We start from the raw sequence: 22782 nt of genomic DNA, 5'->3' as shown, positions 1-22782 counted from the left end.
TATAGTGGATGGTATATTACCTGAGGAGGTGTATTATATAGTGGATGGTATATTACCTGAGAGGAGGTGTATTATATAGTGGATGGTATATTACCTGAGGAGGTGTATTATATAGTGGATGGTATATTACCTGAGAGGAGGTGTATTATATAGTGGATGGTATATTACCTGAGAGGAGGTGTATTATATAGTGGATGGTATATTACCTGAGAGGAGGTGTATTATATAGTGGATGGTATATTACCTGAGAGGAGGTGTATTATATAGTGGATGGTATATTACCTGAGGTATATTATATAGTGGATGGTATATTACCTAAGGAGGTGTATTATATAGTGGATGGTATATTACCTGAGAGGTGTATTATATAGTGGATGGTATATTACCTGAGGAGGTGTATTATATAGTGGATGGTATATTACCTGAGAGGAGGTGTATTATATAGTGGATGGTATATTACCTGAGGAGGTGTATTATATAGTGGATGGTATATTACCTGAGGAGGTGTATTATATAGTGGATGGTATATTACCTGAGAGGAGGTGTATTATATAGTGGATGGTATATTACCTGAGGTATATTATATAGTGGATGGTATATTACCTAAGGAGGTGTATTATATAGTGGATGGTATATTACCTGAGGAGGTGTATTATATAGTGGATGGTATATTACCTGAGAGGAGGTGTATTATATAGTGGATGGTATATTACCTGAGGAGGTGTATTATATAGTGGATGGTATATTACCTGAGGAGGTGTATTATATAGTGGATGGTATATTACCTGAGAGGCGGTGTATTATATAGTGGATGGTATATTACCTGAGAGGAGGTGTATTATATAGTGGATGGTATATTACCTGAGGTATATTATATAGTGGATGGTATATTACCTGAGGTGTATTATATAGTGGATGGTATATTACAGGAGGTGTATTATATAGTGGATGGTATATTACAGGAGGTGTATTATATAGTGGATGGTATATTACCTGAGGAGGTGTATTATATAGTGGATGGTATATTACCTGAGGAGGTGTATTATATAGTGGATGGTATATTACCTGAGGAGGTGTATTATATAGTGGATGGTATATTACCTGAGGAGGTGTATTATATAGTGGATGGTATATTACCTGAAGAGGTGTATTATATAGTGGATGGTATATTACCTGAGGTGTATTATATAGTGGATGGTATATTACCTGAGGTGTATTATATATTGGATGGTATATTACCTGAGGTGTATTATATAGTGGATGGTATATTACCTGAGGTGTATTATATAGTGGATGGTATATTACAGGAGGTGTATTATATAGTGGATGGTATATTACCTGAGGTGTATTATATAGTGGATGGTATATTACCTGAGGAGGTGTATTATATAGTGGATGGTATATTACCTGAGTGTAGGTGCACCTCTTCTTCTTGCACTTGCCGCAGGTGAACAGGTCAGTCTGGGTTCCTCCGGTCTGGGACACTTGGTGATCTCTAATGGCTTCTTTGGTCAAGTTCTTCCTTATCAGCTTCAGCTCATCACTAGCCATCTCCTGTTAGCAGGAAGACATTAGGGTTAGGGTTTAGAGGTCAGGTTCTTCCTGATCAGCTTCAGCTCATCACTAGCCATTTCCTGTTAGCAGGAAGACATTAGGGTCAGGGGTCAGGTTCTTCCTGATCAGCTTCAGCTCATCACTAGCCATTTCCTGTTAGCAGGAAGACATTAGAGTCAGGGGTCAGGTTCTTCCTGATCAGCTTCAGTTCATCACTAGCCATTTCCTGTTAGCAGGAAGACATTAGGGTCAGGGGTTAGAGGTCAGGTTCTTCCTTATTTAACTTAACTAGGCAAGTCAGTTAAGAACAAATTCTTATTTACAATGACGGCCTTGGAACAGTGGGTTAACTTCCTTGTTCAGGGGCAGAACGACAGATTTTTACCTTGTCAGCTCGGGGATTCGATCTAGCAACCTTTCGGTTACTAGTCCAATGCTCTAATCACTAGGCTACCCTGCCGCCCCTTATCAGCTTCAACTCATCATTAGCCATCTCCTGTTAGCACACAACACGTGTTGGTCGGGGTTAGGGGGTGCAGTACCTCAGCCGTCATCTTGGCCATGCAGTCTAACAGTAAGGTTTAGAGGTCAAGGGTTATGGTAGAGGTTAGAGTTCAGGGTTTAGGGGGTCAGGGTTAGGTAGCCTACCTGAGCGGTCATCTTGGCCATGCGGTCGGGGGAGACGTTCCCACAGAGAACGCTCTTCCTGAGGTTGGGGTTCTTGATGTCCTTCAGGTTGGCGATGCGACTCCTGACACGGTTCTTGTATTTGGGGTCCGTGTTCTTAAACTCACAGAAGATATATTCTTCAATCTGAGCTGCCAGTTCGTCACAGTCAGCTCCTATAGCGATGTAGTCATCTGGAGAAGAGGAGAGAAACACGGAGGTCAGGTGGACTAATCCAACAGCTGTTCTTAAACACCCTCCTCTACACTGCATAGTATGATGATAACCAGTTACCTCCAGCCTGTAGAGCCTGGGACAGCATCTCTAACAGTAGTAATACTGATCTGTATAGTGGTGGTATATAACCAGTTACGCCCAGCCTGTATTTGTATTTATTATGGATCCCCATTAGTTCCTGCCAACGCAGCAGCTACTCTTCCTGGGGTTTATTATGGATCCCCATTAGTTCCTGTCAAGGCAGCAGCTACTCTTCCTGGGGTTTATTATGGATCCCCATTAGTTCCTGCCAAGGCAGCAGCTACTCTTCCTGGGGTTTATTATGGATCCCCGTTAGTTCCTGTCAAGGCAGCAGCTACTCTTCCTGGGGTCCAGCAAAATTAAGGCAGTTTATACAATTTTAACAACACACTGTGTGCCCTCAGGTCGCTACTCCACCACTACCACATATCTACAGTACTAAATCCATGTGTATGTATAGTGCGTATGTTATCGTGTGTGTGTGTGTGTGTGTGTATTCATGTGTCTGTGCCAATGTTAGTGTTGCTTCACAGTCCCCGCTGTTCCATAAGGTGTTTTTTTATCTGTTTTTTTTAATCTAGTTTTACTGCTGCATCAGTTACCTGATGTGGAATAGAGTTCCATGTAGTCATGGCTCTATGTAGTACTGTGTGCCTCCCATAGTCTGTTCTGGACTTGGGGACTGTGAAGAGACCTCTGGTGGCATGTCTTGTGGGGTAGTCATGGGTGTCTGAGCTGTGTGCCAGTAGTTTAAACAGACCTCTGGTGGCATGTCTTGTGGGGTATGGATGGGTGTCTGAGCTGCGTGCCAGCAGTTTAGACAGACCTCTGGTGGCATGTCTTGTGGGGTATGCATGGGGTGTCTGAGCTGTGTGCCAGTAGTTTAGACAGACAGCTCGGTGCATTCAACATGTCAATACCTCTAGTAGTGATGAAGTCAATCTCTCCTCCACTTTCAGCCAGGAGAGATTGACGTGCATATTATTAATATTAGCTCTCTGTGTCCATCCAAGGGCCAGCCGTGCTGCCCTGTTCTGAACCAAATGTAATTTTCCTAAGTCCTTTTTTGTGGCACCTGGCCACACGACTGAACAGTAGTCCAGGTGCGACAAAACTAGGGCCTGTAGGACCTGCCTTGTTGATAGTGTTGTTAAGAAGGTAGAAACTAGGGCCTGTAGGACCTGCCTTGTTGATAGTGTTGTTAAGAAGGTAGAGCAGCGCTTTATTATGGACAGAGTTCTCCCCACCCTAGCTACTGTTGTATCAATATGTTTTGACCATGACAGTTTACAATCCAGGGTTACTCCAAGCAGTTTAGTCACCTCAACTTGCTCAATTTCCACATTATTTATTGCAAGATTTAGTTGAGGTATAGGGTTTAGTGAATGATTTGTCCCAAATACAATGCTTTTAGTTTTTTATATTTAGAACTAACTTATTCCTTGCCACCCACTCTGAAACTAAGTGCAGCTCTTTGTTGAGTGTTGCAGTCTTTTCAGTCGCTGTAGTAGCTGACGTGTATAGTGTTGAAACATCCACATACATAGACACACTGGCTTTACTCAGTCAGTGGCATGTCATTAGTAAAAATTGAAAAAAGCAAGGGGCCTAAACAGCTACTCTGGGGAATTCCTGATTCTACCTGGATTATATTTGAGAGGCTTCCATTAAGCCTGTAGGGCCTGGGACATGCTGAACAGTAGGGTGTTGGGTCTTACCTCCAGCCTGTAGCGCCTGGGACATGCTAAACAGTAGGGTGTTGGGTTTAGAACCAGCACAGTAGGGTGTTGGGTCTAGAACCAGCACAGTAGGGTGTTGGGTCTAGAACCAGCACAGTAAGGTGTTGGATCTAGAACCAGCACAGTAGTGTTAGGTCTTACCTCCAGCCTGTAAAGCCTGGGACATGCTCTACAGTAGGGTGTTGGGTTTAGAACCAGCACAGTAGGGTGTTGGGTCTAGAACCAGCACAGTAGGGTGTTGGGTCTAGAACCAGCACAGTAAGGTGTTGGATCTAGAACCAGCACAGTAAGGTGTTAGGTCTTACCTCCAGCCTGTAGCGCCTGGGACATGCTAAACAGTAGGGTGTTGGGTCTAGAACCAGCACAGTAGTGTTAGGTCTTACCTCCAGCCTGTAGCGCCTGGGACATGCTCTACAGTAGGGTGTTGGGTCTAGAACCAGCACAGTAGTGTTAGGTCTTACCTCCAGCCTGTAGAGCCTGGGACATGCTAAACAGTAGGGTGTTGGGTCTTACCTCCAGCCTGTAGAGCCTGGGACATGCTAAACAGTAGGGTGTTGGGTCTTACCTCCAGCCTGTAGAGCCTGGGACAGCATCTCACGACACTTGATCCTGACGGAGTCGGAGGTGGAGGGGGCTTGGGGGAACGTGGAGATCAGGGAGATGGAGGGCATCACATCAACAGGCTCATTCTTACTGCTGGAGTCATTACTGTAGCAAACAACAACAACAACAGACAGGTTATCAGGCGTCTTTAGCCAGGTTGGTGTAGCTATCTCGCTACCTCTTCTTGTAGTTCAGGACTGCCATGAAAGGGAGACACCGTACTGGTGCGATAGTAGTGTAGTAATAGCAGTAGTAGAGTAGTATTAGTAGTGTAGTAGTAGTGTACTACTACTAACTAGGTATCTCTATTCCCGTGGTTCAGGACTGCCCTGAGAGGGAGACACTGTGCAGGTGAGTGTCATGACTTGCCCTCCTGGATGGAGATCAAAGGTGGCGGCTAATCAAAGGTTTCAAGGCCCCCCCTCTCCTGGGGGAGTTGGCCAGTTTGATGCCGGTCGTAAATACCTTGCAGGAACTCTCTCCCCCTTGCCAGGAAGTATTGAGGGAACAGAACCCTTTTGTTACAAAGAGATTCTTCCCACCAAAACGCTAACATCCAAAAGTGGATAATGAAACAATATTTCTAACGGAAACATTGTATCTAACAGCTTACAATGTATACGTCACCGAGTTACATCTAAATGTTGTAAAACTTAAATGATTAAATACGAAACTATTTGTGAGAAGATGAAAGGTGATTTTAGCCTTCTAAATGAGAATTGATTTTACACAGTCAGTAACCACACCCACGTAAGCACAGACATTATGGCAAATGGATAGAACGCCCCCTTTGCCAGAGTGCTTGTAAAAGGACTCCTAAAGAATTAACATTTTAGACCAAAACATGCCAGCTTGCTGCCAGTGTGTAAAGTGGTTCTAGCTGTACCCTGAATAATCAACCATTGAGACCAGACAGCGTGGAGCGGTGGCTACACAACTGACGAATGGTTACACTCTACCAGACCAGAATACGTGCAGTGCAAGCTGGATATGTTACAAATGGTAAGACCCTCAAACTCTCGACGAGTGAAGGTGAAGACTAGACATTCACAGTCTGCAGCTCAATGTCAATGTAAAGTAGTCTAGAACTCTGACAAAAGACACGAGGAAGATCTCCAAAGACCCCCGCGTGTGTAACATCTGAAGGATCCTGTCTAAGAAACTCGACCGAAGACGAGAAACATTTCCCTCTCAACACCGTGCTGTATGTCTGATGTACCCATCCTAACAGACACTTCCAGAACAAAGCAAGCCTACTACTACAAAGGATATTGTGACCTCTGGTTCACAAACCAGAGAGTTCTGTCGAATGACTCCCAATAGATGGACCGGGCGATTTCAACAGAGAGAGACGACAAAAGACATACAAGTGTAAATATATATATACACATTGCAATTATTTTCGAATGAGCGGTCGTTCATGTGCAAAGTATTCATATTCCCATGAGCATAGCTTCCATATGTATATACAATACGTTGACTGTCTCTCCCTCTCCATACATGCACCTCCCTTTCCATTGTGTACCAAGCCGTCATATCAGATTAGTCCACTAGGGACTTTCCATTGTGTACCAAGCCATCATATCGGGTTAGTCCACTAGGGACTTTTCATTGTGTACCAAGCCATCATATCAGGTTAGTCCACTAGGGCCTTTTCATTGTGTAACAAGCTGTCATATTGGGTTAGTCCACTAGGGACTTTTCATTGCATTATGTTAGTAATCATCATATCTATCCTGTGTATGTTTTTAGATAATTCTGTGTGATTATTTCGTTAGTAAATAAATAATTAAGCTAATTTGTGTATCACTGAATCATCATTTAGGATCGTACAGATTTGAAGTCAACGACATTCAGAATGAGACTGCTATGAGGTAATAATTAATGGATGACTAATATGATAGAGTCTGATATTGAGTTAATTTGGGAAACGGTAACTCATGAAACAATTCCAGTGGTGCCGCAAGATTGCCAATGAGTTGTTAAATAATTGTTATATAATTCATTTAATCACGTAATAATTAAACATAGTTAATTGATTTGATAAAATAACCATCATCACATTAATGAGGTAGTAGTAGTAGTAAGTAGCTACATCTCTTGCTGTGATCCAGGACTGCCCTGAGAGGGAGACACTGTACTGGTGACATAATGTAGTAGTAGTAGTAGTAGAGTAGTGTGTAGTAGTAGTAGAAGAGTAGTGTGTAGTAGTAGTATAGTAGTGTGTAGCAGTAGTAGTAGAAGAGTAGTAGTAGTAGTAGTAGCAGTAGTAGTAGAGTAGTGTGAAGTAGTAGTAGTAGAAGAGTAGTGTGTAGCAGTAGTAGTAGTAGTAGTAGAGTGTAGTAGTAGTAGTAGAGTAGTGTAGCAGTGGTAAAGTAGTGTGTATTAGTAGTAGAGTAGTGTGCAATAGTAGAGTAATGTGTAGTAGTAGAGTAGTGTGTAGTAGTAGTAGTAGAGTAGTGTGTAGTAGTGGTAGAGTAGTGTGTAGTAGTAGTAGTAGAGTAGTGTGTAGTAGTAGTAGTAGTAGTAGTGGTAGTAGTAGTAGGTAGAATAGTGTGTAGTAGTAGTAGTAGTAGTAGAGTAGTGAGTAGAAGTAGTAGTAGAGTAGTGAGTAGTAGTAGTAGTAGAGTAGTGTAGCAGTGGTAAAGTAGTGTGTGTAGTAGTAGAGTAATGTGTAGTAGTAGAGTAATGTGTAGTAGTAGTAGTAGTAGTAGAGTAGTGTGTAGTAGTAGTAGTAGTAGAGTAGTGTGTAGTAGTAGTAGAGTAGTGTGTAGTAGTGGTAGTAGTAGAGTAGTGTGTAGTAGTAGTAGTAGTAGTAGTAGAGTAGTGTGTAGTAGTATTAGAGTAGTGTGTAGTAGTGGTAGAATAGTGTGTAGTAGTAGTAGTGTGTAGTAGTAGTAGTAGAGTAGTGAGTAGCAGTAGTAGAGTAGTGTGTAGTAGTAGTAGTAGTAGAAGTAGTAGTAGAGTAGTGTAGCAGTAGAGTAGTGTGTAGTAGTAGTAGTAGTAGAGTAGTGTGTAGTAGTAGTAGAGTAGTGTGTAGTAGTGGTAGTAGTAGAGTAGTGTGTAGTAGTAGTAGTAGTAGTAGTAGTAGTAGTAGAGTAGTGTGTAGTAGTATTAGAGTAGTGTGTAGTAGTGGTAGAATAGTGTGTAGTAGTAGTAGTGTGTAGTAGTAGTAGTAGAGTAGTGAGTAGCAGTAGTAGAGTAGTGTGTAGTAGTAGTAGTAGTAGTAGAAGTAGTAGTAGAGTAGTGTAGCAGTAGAGTAGTGTGTAGTAGTAGTAGAGTAGTGTGTAGTAGTAGTAGAGTAGTGATTAGTAGTAGCGTAGTGTGTAGTAGTGGTAGAGTAGTGTGTAGTAGTAGTAGTAGTAGTAGTAGTAGTAGTAGTTGAATAGTGTGTAGTAGTGTGTAGTAGTAGTAGAAGAGCAGCGTGTTGTTGTAGTATTAGAGTAGTGTAGTAGTAGTGTAGTAGTAGTAGTAGAAGAGTAGTGTGTAGCAGTAGTAGTAGTGCATAGTAGTAGTAGAGTAGTGAGTAGTAGTAGTACAAAAGTAGTGTGTATTAGTAGTAGAGTAGTGTGTAGTAGTAGAGTGTATTAGTAGCAGTAGAGTAGTGTGTAGTAGTAGAGTAGTGTGTAGTAGTAGTAGTAGTAGAGTAGTGTGTAGTAGTAGTAGAGTAGTGTGTAGTAGTGGTAGAATAGTGTGTAGTAGTGTGTAGTAGTAGAAGAAGAGCAGCGTGTTGTTGTAGTATTAGAGTAGTGTAGTAGTAGAGTAGTAGTAGCAGTAGTAGAAGAGTAGTGTGTAGCAGTAGTAGTAGTGTGTAGTAGTAGTAGTAGTAGAGTAGTGTGTAGTAGTAGTAGTAGAGTAGAAGTAGTAGTAGAGTAGAAGTAGTAGTAGAGTAGTGTGTATTAGTAGTAGAGTAGTGTGTATTAGTAGTAGAGTAATGTGTAGTAGTAGTGTGTAGTAGTAGTAGAGTAGTGGGTAGTAGTAGTAGTGGAGTAGTGTGTAGTAGTAGTAGTAGAGTAGTGTGTAGTAGTAGTAGAGTAGTGTGTAGTAGTAGTAGTAGTAATAGAAGAGTAGTGTGTAGTAGTGGTAGAGTAGTGTGTAGTAGTGGTAGAATAGTGTGTAGTAGTGGTAGAATAGTGTGTAGTAGAAGAAGAGCAGCGTGTTGTTGTAGTATTAGAGTAGTGTAGTAGTAGAGTAATGTGTAGTAGTAGTGTGTATTAGTAGCAGTAGAGTAGTGTGTAGTAGTAGAGTAGTGTGTAGTAGTAGTAGAATAGTGTGTAGTAGTAGTAGTAGAAGAAGAGCAGCGTGTTGTTGTAGTATTAGAGTAGTGTAGTAGTAGAGTAATGTGTAGTAGTAGTGTGTATTAGTAGCAGTAGAGTAGTGTGTAGTAGTAGAGTAGTGTGTAGTAGTAGTAGAATAGTGTGTAGTAGTAGTAGTAGAAGAAGAGCAGCGTGTTGTTGTAGTATTACAGTAGTGTAGTAGTAGAGTAGTAGTAGCAGTAGAAGAGTAGTGTGTAGCAGTAGTAGTAGTAGTGTGTAGTAGTAGAGTAGTGAGTAGAAGTAGTAGTAGAGTAGAAGTAGTAGTAGAATGTAGTAGTAGTTGAGTAGTGTAGCAGTAGTAGTAGTAAAGTAGTGTGTATTAGTAGTAGAGTAGTGTGTAGTAGTAGAGTAATGTGTAGTAGTAGTGTGTAGTAGTAGTAGAGTAGTGGGTAGTAGTAGTAGAGTAGTGGGTATTAGTAGTAGAGTAGTGTGTATTAGTAGTAGAGTAATGTGTAGTAGTAGTGTGTAGTAGTAGTAGAGTAGTGGGTAGTAGTAGTAGTGGAGTAGTGTGTAGTAGTAGTAGTAGAGTAGTGTGTAGTAGTAGTAGTAGTAGAGTAGTGTGTAGTAGTAGTAGTAGTAATAGAAGAGTAGTGTGTAGTAGTGGTAGAATAGTGTGTAGTAGTGGTAGAATAGTGTGTAGTAGTAGAAGAAGAGCAGCGTGTTGTTGTAGTATTAGAGTAGTGTAGTAGTAGAGTAATGTGTAGTAGTAGTGTGTATTAGTAGCAGTAGAGTAGTGTGTAGTAGTAGAGTAGTGTGTAGTAGTAGTAGAATAGTGTGTAGTAGTAGTAGTAGAAGAAGAGCAGCGTGTTGTTGTAGTATTAGAGTAGTGTAGTAGGAGAGTAATGTGTAGTAGTAGTGTGTATTAGTAGCAGTAGAGTAGTGTGTAGTAGTAGAGTAGTGTGTAGTAGTAGTAGAATAGTGTGTAGTAGTAGTAGTAGAAGAAGAGCAGCGTGTTGTTGTAGTATTACAGTAGTGTAGTAGTAGAGTAGTAGTAGCAGTAGAAGAGTAGTGTGTAGCAGTAGTAGTAGTAGTGTGTAGTAGTAGAGTAGTGAGTAGAAGTAGTAGTAGAGTAGAAGTAGTAGTAGAATGTAGTAGTAGTTGAGTAGTGTAGCAGTAGTAGTAGTAAAGTAGTGTGTATTAGTAGTAGAGTAGTGTGTAGTAGTAGAGTAATGTGTAGTAGTAGTGTGTAGTAGTAGTAGAGTAGTGGGTAGTAGTAGTAGAGTAGTGTGTATTAGTAGTAGAGTAGTGTGTATTAGTAGTAGTATAGTAGTGTGTAGTAGTGGTAGAATAGTGTGTAGTAGTAGAAGAAGAGCAGCGTGTTGTTGTAGTATTAGAGTAGTGTAGTAGTAGAGTAGTAGTAGCAGTAGTAGTAGAGTAGTGTGTAGTAGTAGTAGTGTGTAGTAGTAGTAGAGTAGTGTGTAGTAGTAGAGTAATGTGTAGTAGTAGAGTAATGTGTAGTAGTAGTGTGTAGTAGTAGTAGTAGTAGTGTGTAGTAGAGTAGTAGAGTAGTGTGTAGTAGTAGAGTAATGTGTAGTAGTAGAGTAATGTGTAGTAGTAGAGTAGTGTGTAGTAGTAGTAGTAGTAGTAGAGTAGTGTGTTGTAGTAGTAGTAGTAGAGTAGTGTGTTGTAGTAGTAGTAGTAGAGTAGAGAAAACCCCAATTGAAATGTTTGATATTGAAATTGTTTGTTAGGAGATTAAATGTAATTTTAGCTTCCAAATGAGAGAATTGGGTTTTCATAAGGAAAGTGCCCGGCCGATCAGTGGCCCAACCCTTTGTAGAGACATGGGGTTATAAACGATGAAACCCCTCCTTTCCCCCTCTCCACTATATAAGTCTTTGACGAAAAGACATTCGAAGTTCCAGTACGTGAGGACTGCAACCTCTACGTCAGAAGGACACACATGTTAACTAGACACATATCAAGGACAGAACTAAGCCAACCTCGGCGTGAGCTATGGTATGAAATGGTATGAACTTTGAGCTTATTCACTACAGAAGTGATACTTCCTAGCCGTTGAGTTAGCCGCTGCTAACGTGGGCTAGGAAAGGACGGACGACGGATCCAGTCTAACAACCAGACGAAGATACCACCACGTATCCATTACCACTACAGAAAGATCTGGTGGCCAACCCGGCCAGCATCTACGACCAATCTACCGAAGCGCAGCTCAGAGTAAATATTTATTGCATTTTCCTTTTCCAAATGGGCGGTAATTTAGAATGCATAAGATAATGTATTTACGATAGCATAGCTGCTGTTTCTTTGTTCCTAAATCTTCCCGCCCTTTCATTCAAGCCCAACCCCCTTTTCCTTTGTGTAACCAGCCATGATACAGGCTCCGTTCACCAGGGCGAATTCTGTATGACAACATTGTATTCTGTGTATTTGTAATTCTGTGTGATTAGTTCGGTATTTAGTAAATAAATAATTAAACCCAATTTTGTATTGCTGATTCAACTTGTTAGCCAGGGTTCGTGAAGATAACCAAGAATTTACAACTTTCATGATGAGACTGAAAATAAGATAAGGGTTAATATTGACTGCTATCGATGTAAAATATTACTAAGTATTTTAAGAGTTTATTCAGAAGATAACAGCTCTATAAACGTTCTTCTGTGGTGCCCCGACTTTCTAGTTAATTACATTTACATGATTAGCTTAATCAGGTAATATTAATTACAGAGAAATAATTTTATAAGTTAGCATGTCATATCACTTAATCCGGCATAGCCAAAGACACGACACCACCAAGACTCTTCCTAAAACTGTCCGCCCGGCCAAACTGAGCAATCGGGGGAGAAGGGCCTTGGTCAGGGAGGTGACCAAGAAGCCGATGGTCCCTCTAAGAGAGTTCCTCTGTGGAGATGGGAGAACCTTCCAGAAGGACAACCATCTCTGCAGCACTCCACCAATCAGGCCTTTATGGTAGAGTGGCAAGACCGAAGCCACTACTCACTAAAAAGGCACATGACAGCCCGCTTGGAGTTTTCCAAAAAGCACCTAAAGGACTCTCCCTGCCCTGGAATAAAGACCTCCTCCATTCCTGTCATTATTGAAAGAGATTGTGATATCTCACATCTAAAAATAGGGCTACTTAATGTTAGATCCCTCACTTCAAAGGCAGTTATAGTCAATGAACTAATCACTGATCATAATCTTGATGTGATTGGCCTGACTGAAACATGGCTTAAGCCTGATGCATTTACTGTGTTAAATGAGGCCTCTCCTCCTGGTTACACTAGTGACCACATCCCCCATATCCTGCAAAGGAGGAGGTGTTGCTAACATTTACAACAGCAAATTTCAATTTACACCAAAAAATGACTGCGTTTGTCTTTTGAGCTTTTAGTAATGAAATCTATGCAGCCTACTCAATCACTTACTATAGCTATTGTTAACAGGCCTCCTGGGCCGTATACAGCGTTCCTCACTGAGTTCCTTCCTCAAGGCTGATAATATTCAAGTTTTTGGTGACTTCAATATTCACATGGAAAGGTCCACAGACCCACTCAAAAAGGCTGTCGGAGCCATCATCGACTCAGTGGGTTTTGTCCAACATGTCTCCGGACCTACTCAATGCCACAGCATTTTATTACGTTTGCAATCGCAACAAATAATCTACTTAAACCCCAACTAAGGATCATCAAAAGCTGTGCTATAAATTCTCAGACAACCCAAAGATTCCTAGATGCCCTTCCTGACTCCCTCCACTGACCCAAGGACGTCGGAGTAGAAAAATCAGTTAACCACCTAACTGAGGATCTAAATTTAACCTCGCGTAATACCCTAGATGCAGTCGTATCGCTAAAAACATAAAAAAACATGTCACAAGAAACTAGCTCCTTGGTATACAGAAAATACCCGAGGCATGAAGCAAGCTTCCAGAAAATGTGAACAGAAATGGCGCTCCACCAAACTGGAAGTCTTCCGACAAGCTTGGAAAGACAGTTCCGTTCAGTATCGAAGAGCCCTCACTGCTGCTCGATCATCCTATTTTTCCAACCTAATTGAGGAGAATAAGAACAATCCAAAATTACTTTTTTGGTACTGTCGCAAAGCTAACTAAAAAGCAGCATTCCCCAAGAAAGGATGGCTTTCACTTCAGCTCGCGATGAATTCATGAACTTCTTTGATGAAAAGATCATTATCATAAGAAAGCAAATTACGGACTCTTTAAATCTGCATATCTCTCAAAAGCTCAACTGTCCTGAGTCACCACAGAACTGCCAGGACCCTCAAGTTTTTTAATCCTGTATCTCTTGACACAGTCATGAAAATAGTTATGGCCTCTAAACTGTCAAGCTGCAAACTGGACCCTATTCCAACTAAACTACTGAAAGAGCTGCTTCCTGTGCTTGGCCCTCATATGTTGAACATAATAAACGGCTCTCTATCCACCGGATGTGTACCAAACTCACTAAAAGGGGCAGTAATAAAGCCTCTCTTGAAAAAGCCGAATCTTGACTCGGAAAATGTAAAAAACGAATCGGCCTATATCTAATCTCCCATTCCTCAAAAAAAAAATTAAAGCTGTTGCACGGCAACTCACTGCCTTCCTGAAGACAAATAATGTATATGAAACGCAGTCTGGTTTTAGACCCCATCATAGCACGGATTGCACTCGTGAAGGTGGTAAATTACCTTATAATGGCGCCAGACCAAGGCTCTGCATCTGTTTTCGTGCTCATAGACCTTAGTGCTACTTTTGACACCATCGATCGCCACATTCTTTTGGAGAGATTGGAAACCCAAATTGGTCTACACGGGCAAGTTCTTACCTGGTTTAGATCTTATCTAATGGAAAGATATCAGTTCGTCTCTGTGAATGGTTTGTCCTCTGACAAATCAACTGTAAATTTCGGTGTTCCTCAAGGTTCTGTTTTAGGACCACTATTGTTTTCACTATATATTTTACCTCTTAGGGATGTCATTCGGAAACACAATGTCAACTTTTTCTGCGATGCGTCCGACACACAGTTGTACATTTCGATGAAACATGGTGAAGCCCCAGAATTTACTCTGCCTGTAAGAGGAAGAAACTGTACTGGTGACGTAGTAGTAGAGTAGTGTGTTGTAGTAGTAGTTGTAGTAGTAGGTGTGTTGTAGTAGTAGTAGTAAGTAGGTGTGTTGTAGTAGTAGGTGTGTAGTAGTAGTAGTAGTAGTAGTAGTAGGTGTGTAGTAGTAGTAGTTGTAGGTGTGTTGTAGTATTAGTAGTAGGTGTGTTGTAGTAGTAGTAGGTGTGTTGTAGTAGTAGTAGTAGTAGTAGTTGTAGTAACTAGCTACGTCTCTTCCCGTGGTTCAGGACTTCCCTGGGTGGGAGACACCGTACTGAAGAGGTAGTGTAGTAGTAGAGTAGTGTGTAGTTGGTAGTTGTAGTGTTGTAGTAACTATGTACGTCTCTTCCCGTGGTTCAGGACTTCCCTGGGTGGGAGACACCAGACTGAAGAGGTAGTGTAGTAGTAGAGTAGTGTGTAGTTGTAGTGTTGTAGTAACTATGTACCTCTCTTCCCGTGGTTCAGGACTTCCCTGGGTGGGAGACACCGTACTGAAGAGGTAGTGTAGTAGTAGAGTAGTGTGTAGTTGTAGTGTTGTAGTAACTATGTACCTCTCTTCCCGGGGTTCAGGACTTCCCTGGGTGGGAGACATCAGACTGGTGGGTGTTGACGACTCTTTCCTCTTCTCCTCTAACGACTTGTCTCCACCTCCTGGCTCATCTGCCGTCCAATGAAAATACAGGATCTGACATTACACCTGGGGCTTATTCAGAGGGGTGTAACTTCACAGTGCATTCAGGTAGAGGAGTAGTACTCAGGAAGTGCTGGAGTCCCCACAACAAGTACAAGTAAATCCAGCTGCAATGTGTTACATGTAGATAACGTTTAAACTAGTAATGATGAGTTACTAACCAAGGAGTAGAGTATGAGTAAATACCACCATACTGGTAAAAAAGGAACTAAATAACTGACCTCTAGATTGAAGGGACCAGGATGTAAACTAGTAATATGTTACTAGCCAAAGAGTTTATTCCAGGACTTGGTCAGAGAGGTTGAGTGTTAGGCAGTCTATACTAGTACTGATCCACTAACAGATGGGACCAGGTTACATGTAGAATAGTACTGATCTACTAACAGATGGGACCAGGTTACATGTAGAATAGTACTGATCTACTAACAGATGGGACCAGGTTACATGTAGAATAGTACTGATCTACTAACAGATGGGACCAGGTTACATGTAGAATAGTACTGATCCACTAACAGATGGGACCAGGTTACATGTAGAATAGTACTGATCTACTAACAGATGGGACCAGGTTACATGTAGAATAGTACTGATCTACTAACAGATGGGACCAGGTTACATGTAGAATAGTACTGATCTACTAACAGATGGGACCAGGCCACATGTAGAATAGTACTGATCCACTAACAGATGGGACCAGGTTACATGTAGAATAGTACTGATCTCCTAACAGATGGGACCAGGTTACATGTAGAATAGTACTGATCTACTAACAGATGGGACCAGGTTACATGTAGAATAGTACTGATCCACTAACAGATGGGACCAGGTTACATGTAGAATAGTACTGATCTCCTAACAGATGGGACCAGGTTACATGTAGAATAGTACTGATCTACTAACAGATGGGACCAGGTTACATGTAGAATAGTACTGATCCACTAACAGATGGGACCAGGTTACATGTAGAATAGTACTGATCTACTAACAGATGGGACCAGGTTACATGTAGAATAGTACTGATCCACTAACAGATGGGACCAGGTTACATGTAGAATAGTACTGATCCACTAACAGATGGGACCAGGCCACATGTAGAATAGTACTGATCTACTAACAGATGGGACCAGGTTACATGTAGAATAGTACTGATCTCCTAACAGATGGGACCAGGTTACATGTAGAATAGTACTGATCCACTAACAGATGGGACCAGGCCACATGTAGAATAGTACTGATCTACTAACAGATGGGACCAGGTTACATGTAGAATAGTACTGATCTACTAACAGATGGGACCAGGTTACATGTAGAATAGTACTGATCTACTAACAGATGGGACCAGGTTACATGTAGAATAGTACTGATCTACTAACAGATGGGACCAGGTTACATGTAGAATAGTACTGATCTACTAACAGATGGGACCAGGTTACATGTAGAATAGTACTGATCTACTAACCTAGGAGTTTCTTCCAGGACTTGATGAGGGCCTTGGCCAGAGAGGTGACCTCATCGTCTGTACTCTGCTTCCTGATGGCATTCACAGACATCCCAATCCTAGTGGACTGGAGACGAGAGGAGAGACCAACGTTAGGCTGCAGGAGAGACATGGGTTCAGTACAGAGGGAGAGAGATTAGAGTTCACTACTTCTAAACCCCAACACAAAGGGGAAAGGTACAGCCCTCAGCACCCTCCATCTCTCCCTCCAGTACCTGTAGTAATTCTAGCTTCATTAGGTACAACCCTCAGCTCCCTCCCTTATTCCCTCCAGTACCTGTAGTAATTCTAGAGTCATAGGTACAGCCCTCAGCACCCTCCCTTATTCCCTCCAGTACCTGTAGTAATTCTAGAGTCATAGGTACAGCCCTCAGCACCCTCCAGTACCTGTAGTAATTCTAGCTTCATAGGTACAGCCCTCAGCGCCCTCCCTTATTCCCTCCAGTACCTGTAGTAATTCTAGCTTCATAGGTACAGCCCTCAGCGCCCTCCCTTATTCCCTCCAGTACCTGTAGTAATTCTAGCTTCATAGGTACAGCCCTCAGCTCCCTCCAGTACCTGTAGTAATTCTAGCTTCATAGGTACAGCCCTCAGCACCCTCCCTTATTCCCTCCAGTACCTGTAGTAATTCTAGCTTCATAGGTACAGCCCTCAGCTCCCTCCCTTATTCCCTCCAGTACCTGTAGTAATTCTAGCTTCATAGGTACAGCCCTCAGCTCCCTCCAGTACCTGTAGTAATTCTAGAGTCATAGGTACAGCCCTCAGCACCCTCCAGTACCTGTAGTAATTCTAGCTTCATAGGTACAGCCCTCAGCTCCCTCCCTTATTCCCTCCAGTACCTGTAGTAATTCTAGCTTCATAGGTACAGCCCTCAGCTCCCTCCAGTACCTGTAGTAATTCTAGCTTCATAGGTACAGCCCTCAGCGCCCTCCCTTATTCCCTCCAGTACCTGTAGTAATTCTAGCTTCATAGGTACAGCCCTCAGCTCCCTCCAGTACCTGTAGTAATTCTAGCTTCATAGGTACAGCCCTCAGCTCCCTCCAGTACCTGTAGTAATTCTAGAGTCATAGGTACAGCCCTCAGCACCCTCCAGTACCTGTAGTAATTCTAGCTTCATAGGTACAGACCTCAGCGCCCTCCCTTATTCCCTCCAGTACCTGTAGTAATTCTAGTTTCATAGGTACAGCCCTCAGCACCCTCCAGTACCTGTAGTAATTCTAGAGTCATAGGTACAGCCCTCAGCTCCTTCAGAAGGTCCAGTGCCCCTATCTGCAACAGCAACAACAAACTGAGGGTTAGGTTGAGCACAGATATTCTAGTTTAGGTCGGCAGGTCGGTGCTGCAACAACATCATACTGTGGGTTAGGTAGAGGTAGGCAGGTTAGGTAGAGGAAGGATGCATCAAGTTTGAGAATACAGTGCATTCGGAAAGTATTTTCCACAATTTGTTATGTTCCAGCCTTATTCTAAAATGGATTACATAAAAACATTTCCTCAATCAATCTACACACAACACCCCATAATGACAAAGCAAAAACAGGTTTTTAGAAACAGCTGACAGAGCTTGAGAGGATCTTCAGAGTAGAATGGGAGAAACTCCCCACATACAGGTGTGCAAAGCATGTAGCATCATACCCAAGAAGACTCAAGGCTGTAATTGCTGCCAAAGGTGGTTTAAAATATATATATAATAATAATATAACCTTTATTTAACTAGGCAAGTCAGTTAAGAACAAATTTGTATTTACAATGACGGCCTACCCCCGGCCAAACCCAGACGACTCTGGGCCAATTGCCCGACGCCCTATGGTACTCCTAATCACGGCCGGTTGTGATACAGCCTGGAATCGAACCAGGGTCTGTAGTGACGCTTCTAGCACTGAGATGCAGTGCCTTAGACCGCTGCGCCACTCGGGAGCCAAACAAACTTTTTTCCTTTTTTATATACATTTGCAAAAAAGTCTAAAAACCTGTTTTTGTTGTCATCATGGGGTATTGTGTATATTGACGAGAAAAACAAAACAATTTGATCAATTTCAGAATAAGGCTGTAACGTAAAAAACTGTGGAAAAAGTCAAGGGGTGTGAAAATTTTCCGAATGTACTGTATCTCCTTCTAGTCTTGTACTGCTGGTGAAAGGCATGTTATTATAATCAGATGTTTATTTATTTTAATTTCACCTTTATTTAACCAGGTGGCCAGTTGAGAATAAGTTCTCATTTACAACCGCGACCTGGCCAAGATAAAGCAAAGCAGTTCGACACATACAACAACACAGAGTTACATATGGAATAAAACAAACGTACAGTCAATAATACAATAGAAAAGTCAATATACAGTGTGAGCAAATGAAGTTAGATTAGGGAGGTAAGGCAATAAATAGACCATAGTGGCGAAGTAATTAAAATTTAGCAATAAACACTTGAGTGATAGATGTGCAGAAGATGAATGTGCAGGTAGAGATACTGGGGTGCAAATGAGCAAAACAATATAAACAAAATAAATAACAATATGGTGATGAGGAAGTTGGATGGACTGTTTACAGATGGGCTATTTACAGGTGCAATGATCTGTAAGCTGCTCTGATAGCTGATGCTTAAAGCTAGTGAGGGAGATATGAGTCTCCAGCTTCAGTGATTTTTGCAGTTTGTTCCAGTCATTGGCAGCAGAGAACTGGAAGGAAAGGCAGCCAAAAGGAGGAATTGGCTTTGGGGGTGACCAGTGAGATATACCTGCTGGAGCGCGTGCTACGAGTGGGTGCTGCTATGGTGACCAGTGAGCTGAGATATTATCTAGCAAAGACTTATAGATGACCTGGAGCCAGTGGGTTTGGCAACAAATATGAAGCGAGGGCCAGCCAACGAGAGAATACAGGTCCCAGTGGTGGGTAGTATATGGGGCTTTGGTGACGAAACGGATGGCACTGTGATAGACTGCATCCAATTTGTTGAGTAGAGTGTTGGAGGCTATTTTGTAAATGACATCGCCGAAGTCAAGGATCGGTAGGATAGTCAGTTTTACGAGGGTATGTTTGGCAGCATGAGTGAAGGATGCTTTGCTGCGAAATAGGAAGCCGATTCTAGATTTGATTTTGGATTGGAGATGCTTAATGTGAGTCTGGAAGGAGAGTTTACAGTCTAACCAGACACCTAGGTATTTGTAGTTGTCCACATATTCTAAGAACCGTCCAGAATAGTGATGCAAGCCGGGCGGGTAGTGATCGGTTGACAAGCATGCATTTAGTTTTACTTGCATTTAAGAGCAGTTGGAGGCCACGGAAGGAGAGTTATGACATTGAAGCTCGTCTGGAGGGTAGTTAACACAGTGTCCAAAGAAGGGCCAGAAGTATACAGAATGGTGTCGTCTGCGTAGAGGTGGATCAGAGAATCACCAGCAGCAAGAGCGACATCATCTATGTATACAGGGAAGAGTGTCAGCCGAGAATTGAAGCCTGTGGCACCCCCATAGAGACTGCCAGAGGTCCGGACAACATGCCCTCCGATTTGACACACTGAACTCTGAGAAGTAGTTGGTGAACCAGGCGAGGCAATCATTTGAGAAACCAAGGCTGTTGAGTCTGCCAATAAGAATGCAGTGATTGACAGAGTCGAAAGCCTTGGCCAGGTCGATGAATACAGCTGCACAGTATTGTCTTTTGTCGATGGTGGTTATGATATCGTTTAGGACCTTGAGCGTGGTTGAGGTGCACCCATAACCAGCTCGGAAACAAGATTGCATAGCGGAGAAGGTACGGTGGGATTCGAAATGGTCGGTGATCTGTTTGTTAAATTGGCTTTCGAAGACCTTAGAAAGGCAGGGCAGGATGGATATAGGTCTATAACAGTTTGGGTCTAGAGTGTCACCCCCTTTGAAGAGGGGGATGACCGCGGCAGCTTTCCAATCTTTGGGGTTCTCAGACAATACGAAAGAGAGGTTGAACAGGCTAGTAATAGGGGTTGCAACAATTGCGGCAGATAATTTTAGAAAGAGAGGGTCCAGATTGTCTAGCCCGGCTGATTTGTAGTGGTCCAGATTATGCAGCACTTTCAGAACATCAGCTGACTGGATTTGGGTGAAGGAGAAATGGGGGAGGCTTTGGCAAGGTGCTGTGGGGGGTGCAGGGCTGTTGACCGGGATAGGGGTAGCCAGGTGGAAAGCATGGCCAGCCGTAGAAAAATGCTTATTGAAATTCTCAATTATGGTGGATTTATCGGTGGTGACAGTATTTCCTAGCCTCAATGCAGTGGGCAGCTGGGAGGAGGTGCTCTTATTCTCCATGGACTTTACAGTGTCCCAAAACTGGAGTTTGTGCTACAGGATGCAAATTTCTGTTTGAAAAAGCTAGCCTTAGCTTTCCTAACTGACTGTGTATATTGGTTCCTAACTTCCCTGAAAAGTTGCATATCGCGGGGGCTATTCGAAGCTAATGCAGTACGCCACAGGATGTTTTGTGCTTGTCAAGGGCAGTCAGGTCTGGAGAGAACCAAGGGCTATATCTGTTCTTGGTTCTACATTTCTTGAATGGGGGCATGCTTATTTAAGATGGTGAGGAAAGCACTTTTAAAGAATAACCAGGCATCCTCTACTCACGGAATGAGGTCAATCTCCTTCCAGGATACCCGGGTCAGGTCAATTAGAAAGGCCTGGTCGCTGAAGTGTTTTAGGGAGCGTTTGACAGCGATGAGGGGTGGTCTTTTGACCGCGGACCCATTACGGACGCAGGCAATGAGGCAGTGATCGCTGTGATCCTGATTGAAGACAGCGGAGGTGTATTTAGAGGGCAGGTTGGTCAGGATGATATCTAAGAGGGTGCCCATGTTTACAGATTTGTACATGGTAGGTTCCATGATAATTTGGGTGAGATTGAGGGCAACTAGTTTAGATTGTAGGAGAGTAATATTGCCAATTTCACATTCAAGGATGTCAAATTTGGTTTATTCCATGATGATAATGACTAAAATTTCTTGGTCAATAATTTCATTGTATTAGCCACATTTTTTTATACACAAAATGCATATTTTCTTAAGACTATCCCCTTATTTTTGAAAGAGAGATTTATATTTTTGTGCAATCATTAAGACTTATTAAAAACAAACATTCCCTTAAAGTCATTGTTGCCTTTGAATCATACAACCTGACATGTGTATAACTGAATGTATATAAGACCACTGTGACGTTTCTAAAGTGTTTTATTTGTAGTCTTTTTTCATTATTATTTGTTTATTTTTCTTAAACCTGTGTGCTTAGTTCCGTACTTTGCATTTTGTTATGTATAATCCAACTGCGGTATATGTTTGTGCAATTTGTAAAGTTTATTTGTTTAAGTGTTATGTATTTATTTCAGTTTCTTAGTTCCGACTGGCACGTAAACCCTACATCAATGACCTGCTATCTTAGCAACTACATAACTAGCTAACTGTTGTTAGCTTAGCTAGCTAGTTACTTGCTTAGTTAGCTAGTTTCTTGCTTAGCTAGCTAGCTAGCTAACATCACAATAACGTTTGACTACCATGCACCACTGAACTAGCTAATGTTAAACGACTACGAAGAGCCAGTAAGACCAATATTTTTTTCGAAATGTGACATGCAACACCATAGGACGACAACTGCTAGCTAGTTAGCTATCTGTGTCTAGGTTTTGAACTCCATTTGCTAGTTAGCGTTAGCATGCTGGGCTATCACCAGCCAAGATAATGGGAGCCAATCCATTCATGTCAGAACACCTCACCCCGCTTTTCTTCTGCGCCATTTTATCCATCTTCTTCGCAATTCTTATGATTTCCTCTTCTTCTTTTTTACCCATTGTGAATAATTTCCTCTAAAACGTTCAAATTGCAAAGAGAGGAAATCGTTGTCGACAAAGGGCACCGGGCGTTTGGCGGGTTGTCACTAGTTACCACAGCTACAAAGTCGGAAGGCCCGCCTACCCGACCAATCAGATGAGGGAGTATGATGACGCGTTTGCCGAGCGGCTTGAATGGGCAAAAAAAATAAAAATAGACATTTTACATTTACGTCATTTAGCAGACGCTCTTATCCAGAGCGACTTACAGTAGTGAATGCATACATTTCATACCATTTCATACATATTTTTTTTCTTCCCCGTGCAAATCAAACCCACAACCCTGGCGTTGCAAACACCATGCTCTACCAACTGAGCCACAGGGAGGCTCAATTAGATCACGTTAGAAGTTAGATCACGTTAGAAAAGGGTTAAAACACACAACCAAGCTTCTCATTTGTGGTGCTGGGAGTTACTGCCCAAAAACACATCTGTCATACTTCAAACTCCCATAGTTCTGCAACTAATCCCAGGCCTGAACCTTGAGCATGTCTTCAGACTCGGTGAGCAGGTTCTACACACACACACACGCACACGCACACGCACACACTCACACAC

At 42.2% G+C, this 22782-nt stretch overlaps 1 protein-coding gene across 3 annotated transcripts in view; it reads right to left on the bottom strand.

Annotated features, from left to right (window-relative positions):
- The window catches only part of tcea1 (transcription elongation factor A (SII), 1), a 33686-nt gene extending 11374 nt beyond the window's left edge, over positions 1-22312 (bottom strand). The window contains exons 1-7 of one of the 3 annotated variants that reach the window (XM_029726659.1): positions 22111-22312; positions 17589-17651; positions 16344-16449; positions 14745-14853; positions 4783-4925; positions 2203-2414; positions 1408-1554 (exon numbers count right to left, since the gene is read on the bottom strand). In XM_029726659.1, coding sequence (XP_029582519.1) covers positions 1408-1554; positions 2203-2414; positions 4783-4925; positions 14745-14853; positions 16344-16449; positions 17589-17651; positions 22111-22185 — 855 coding nt within the window. In that variant the 5' untranslated portion in view covers positions 22186-22312. Of the gene's footprint in view, positions 1-1407; positions 1555-2202; positions 2415-4782; positions 4926-14744; positions 14854-16343; positions 16450-16659; positions 16695-16830; positions 16867-17588; positions 17652-22110 lie in introns of those variants that run through there. The other 2 variants (XM_029726661.1, XM_029726660.1) reach the window with 2 other exon arrangements.
- Between the last annotated feature and the right edge of the window lie 470 nt (positions 22313-22782).

The sequence above is a fragment of the Salmo trutta genome, chromosome 31, assembly GCF_901001165.1.
Source record: "Salmo trutta chromosome 31, fSalTru1.1, whole genome shotgun sequence".
NCBI lineage: Eukaryota > Metazoa > Chordata > Actinopteri > Salmoniformes > Salmonidae > Salmo > Salmo trutta.
This window is presented reverse-complemented; position numbering and strand designations above follow the sequence as displayed.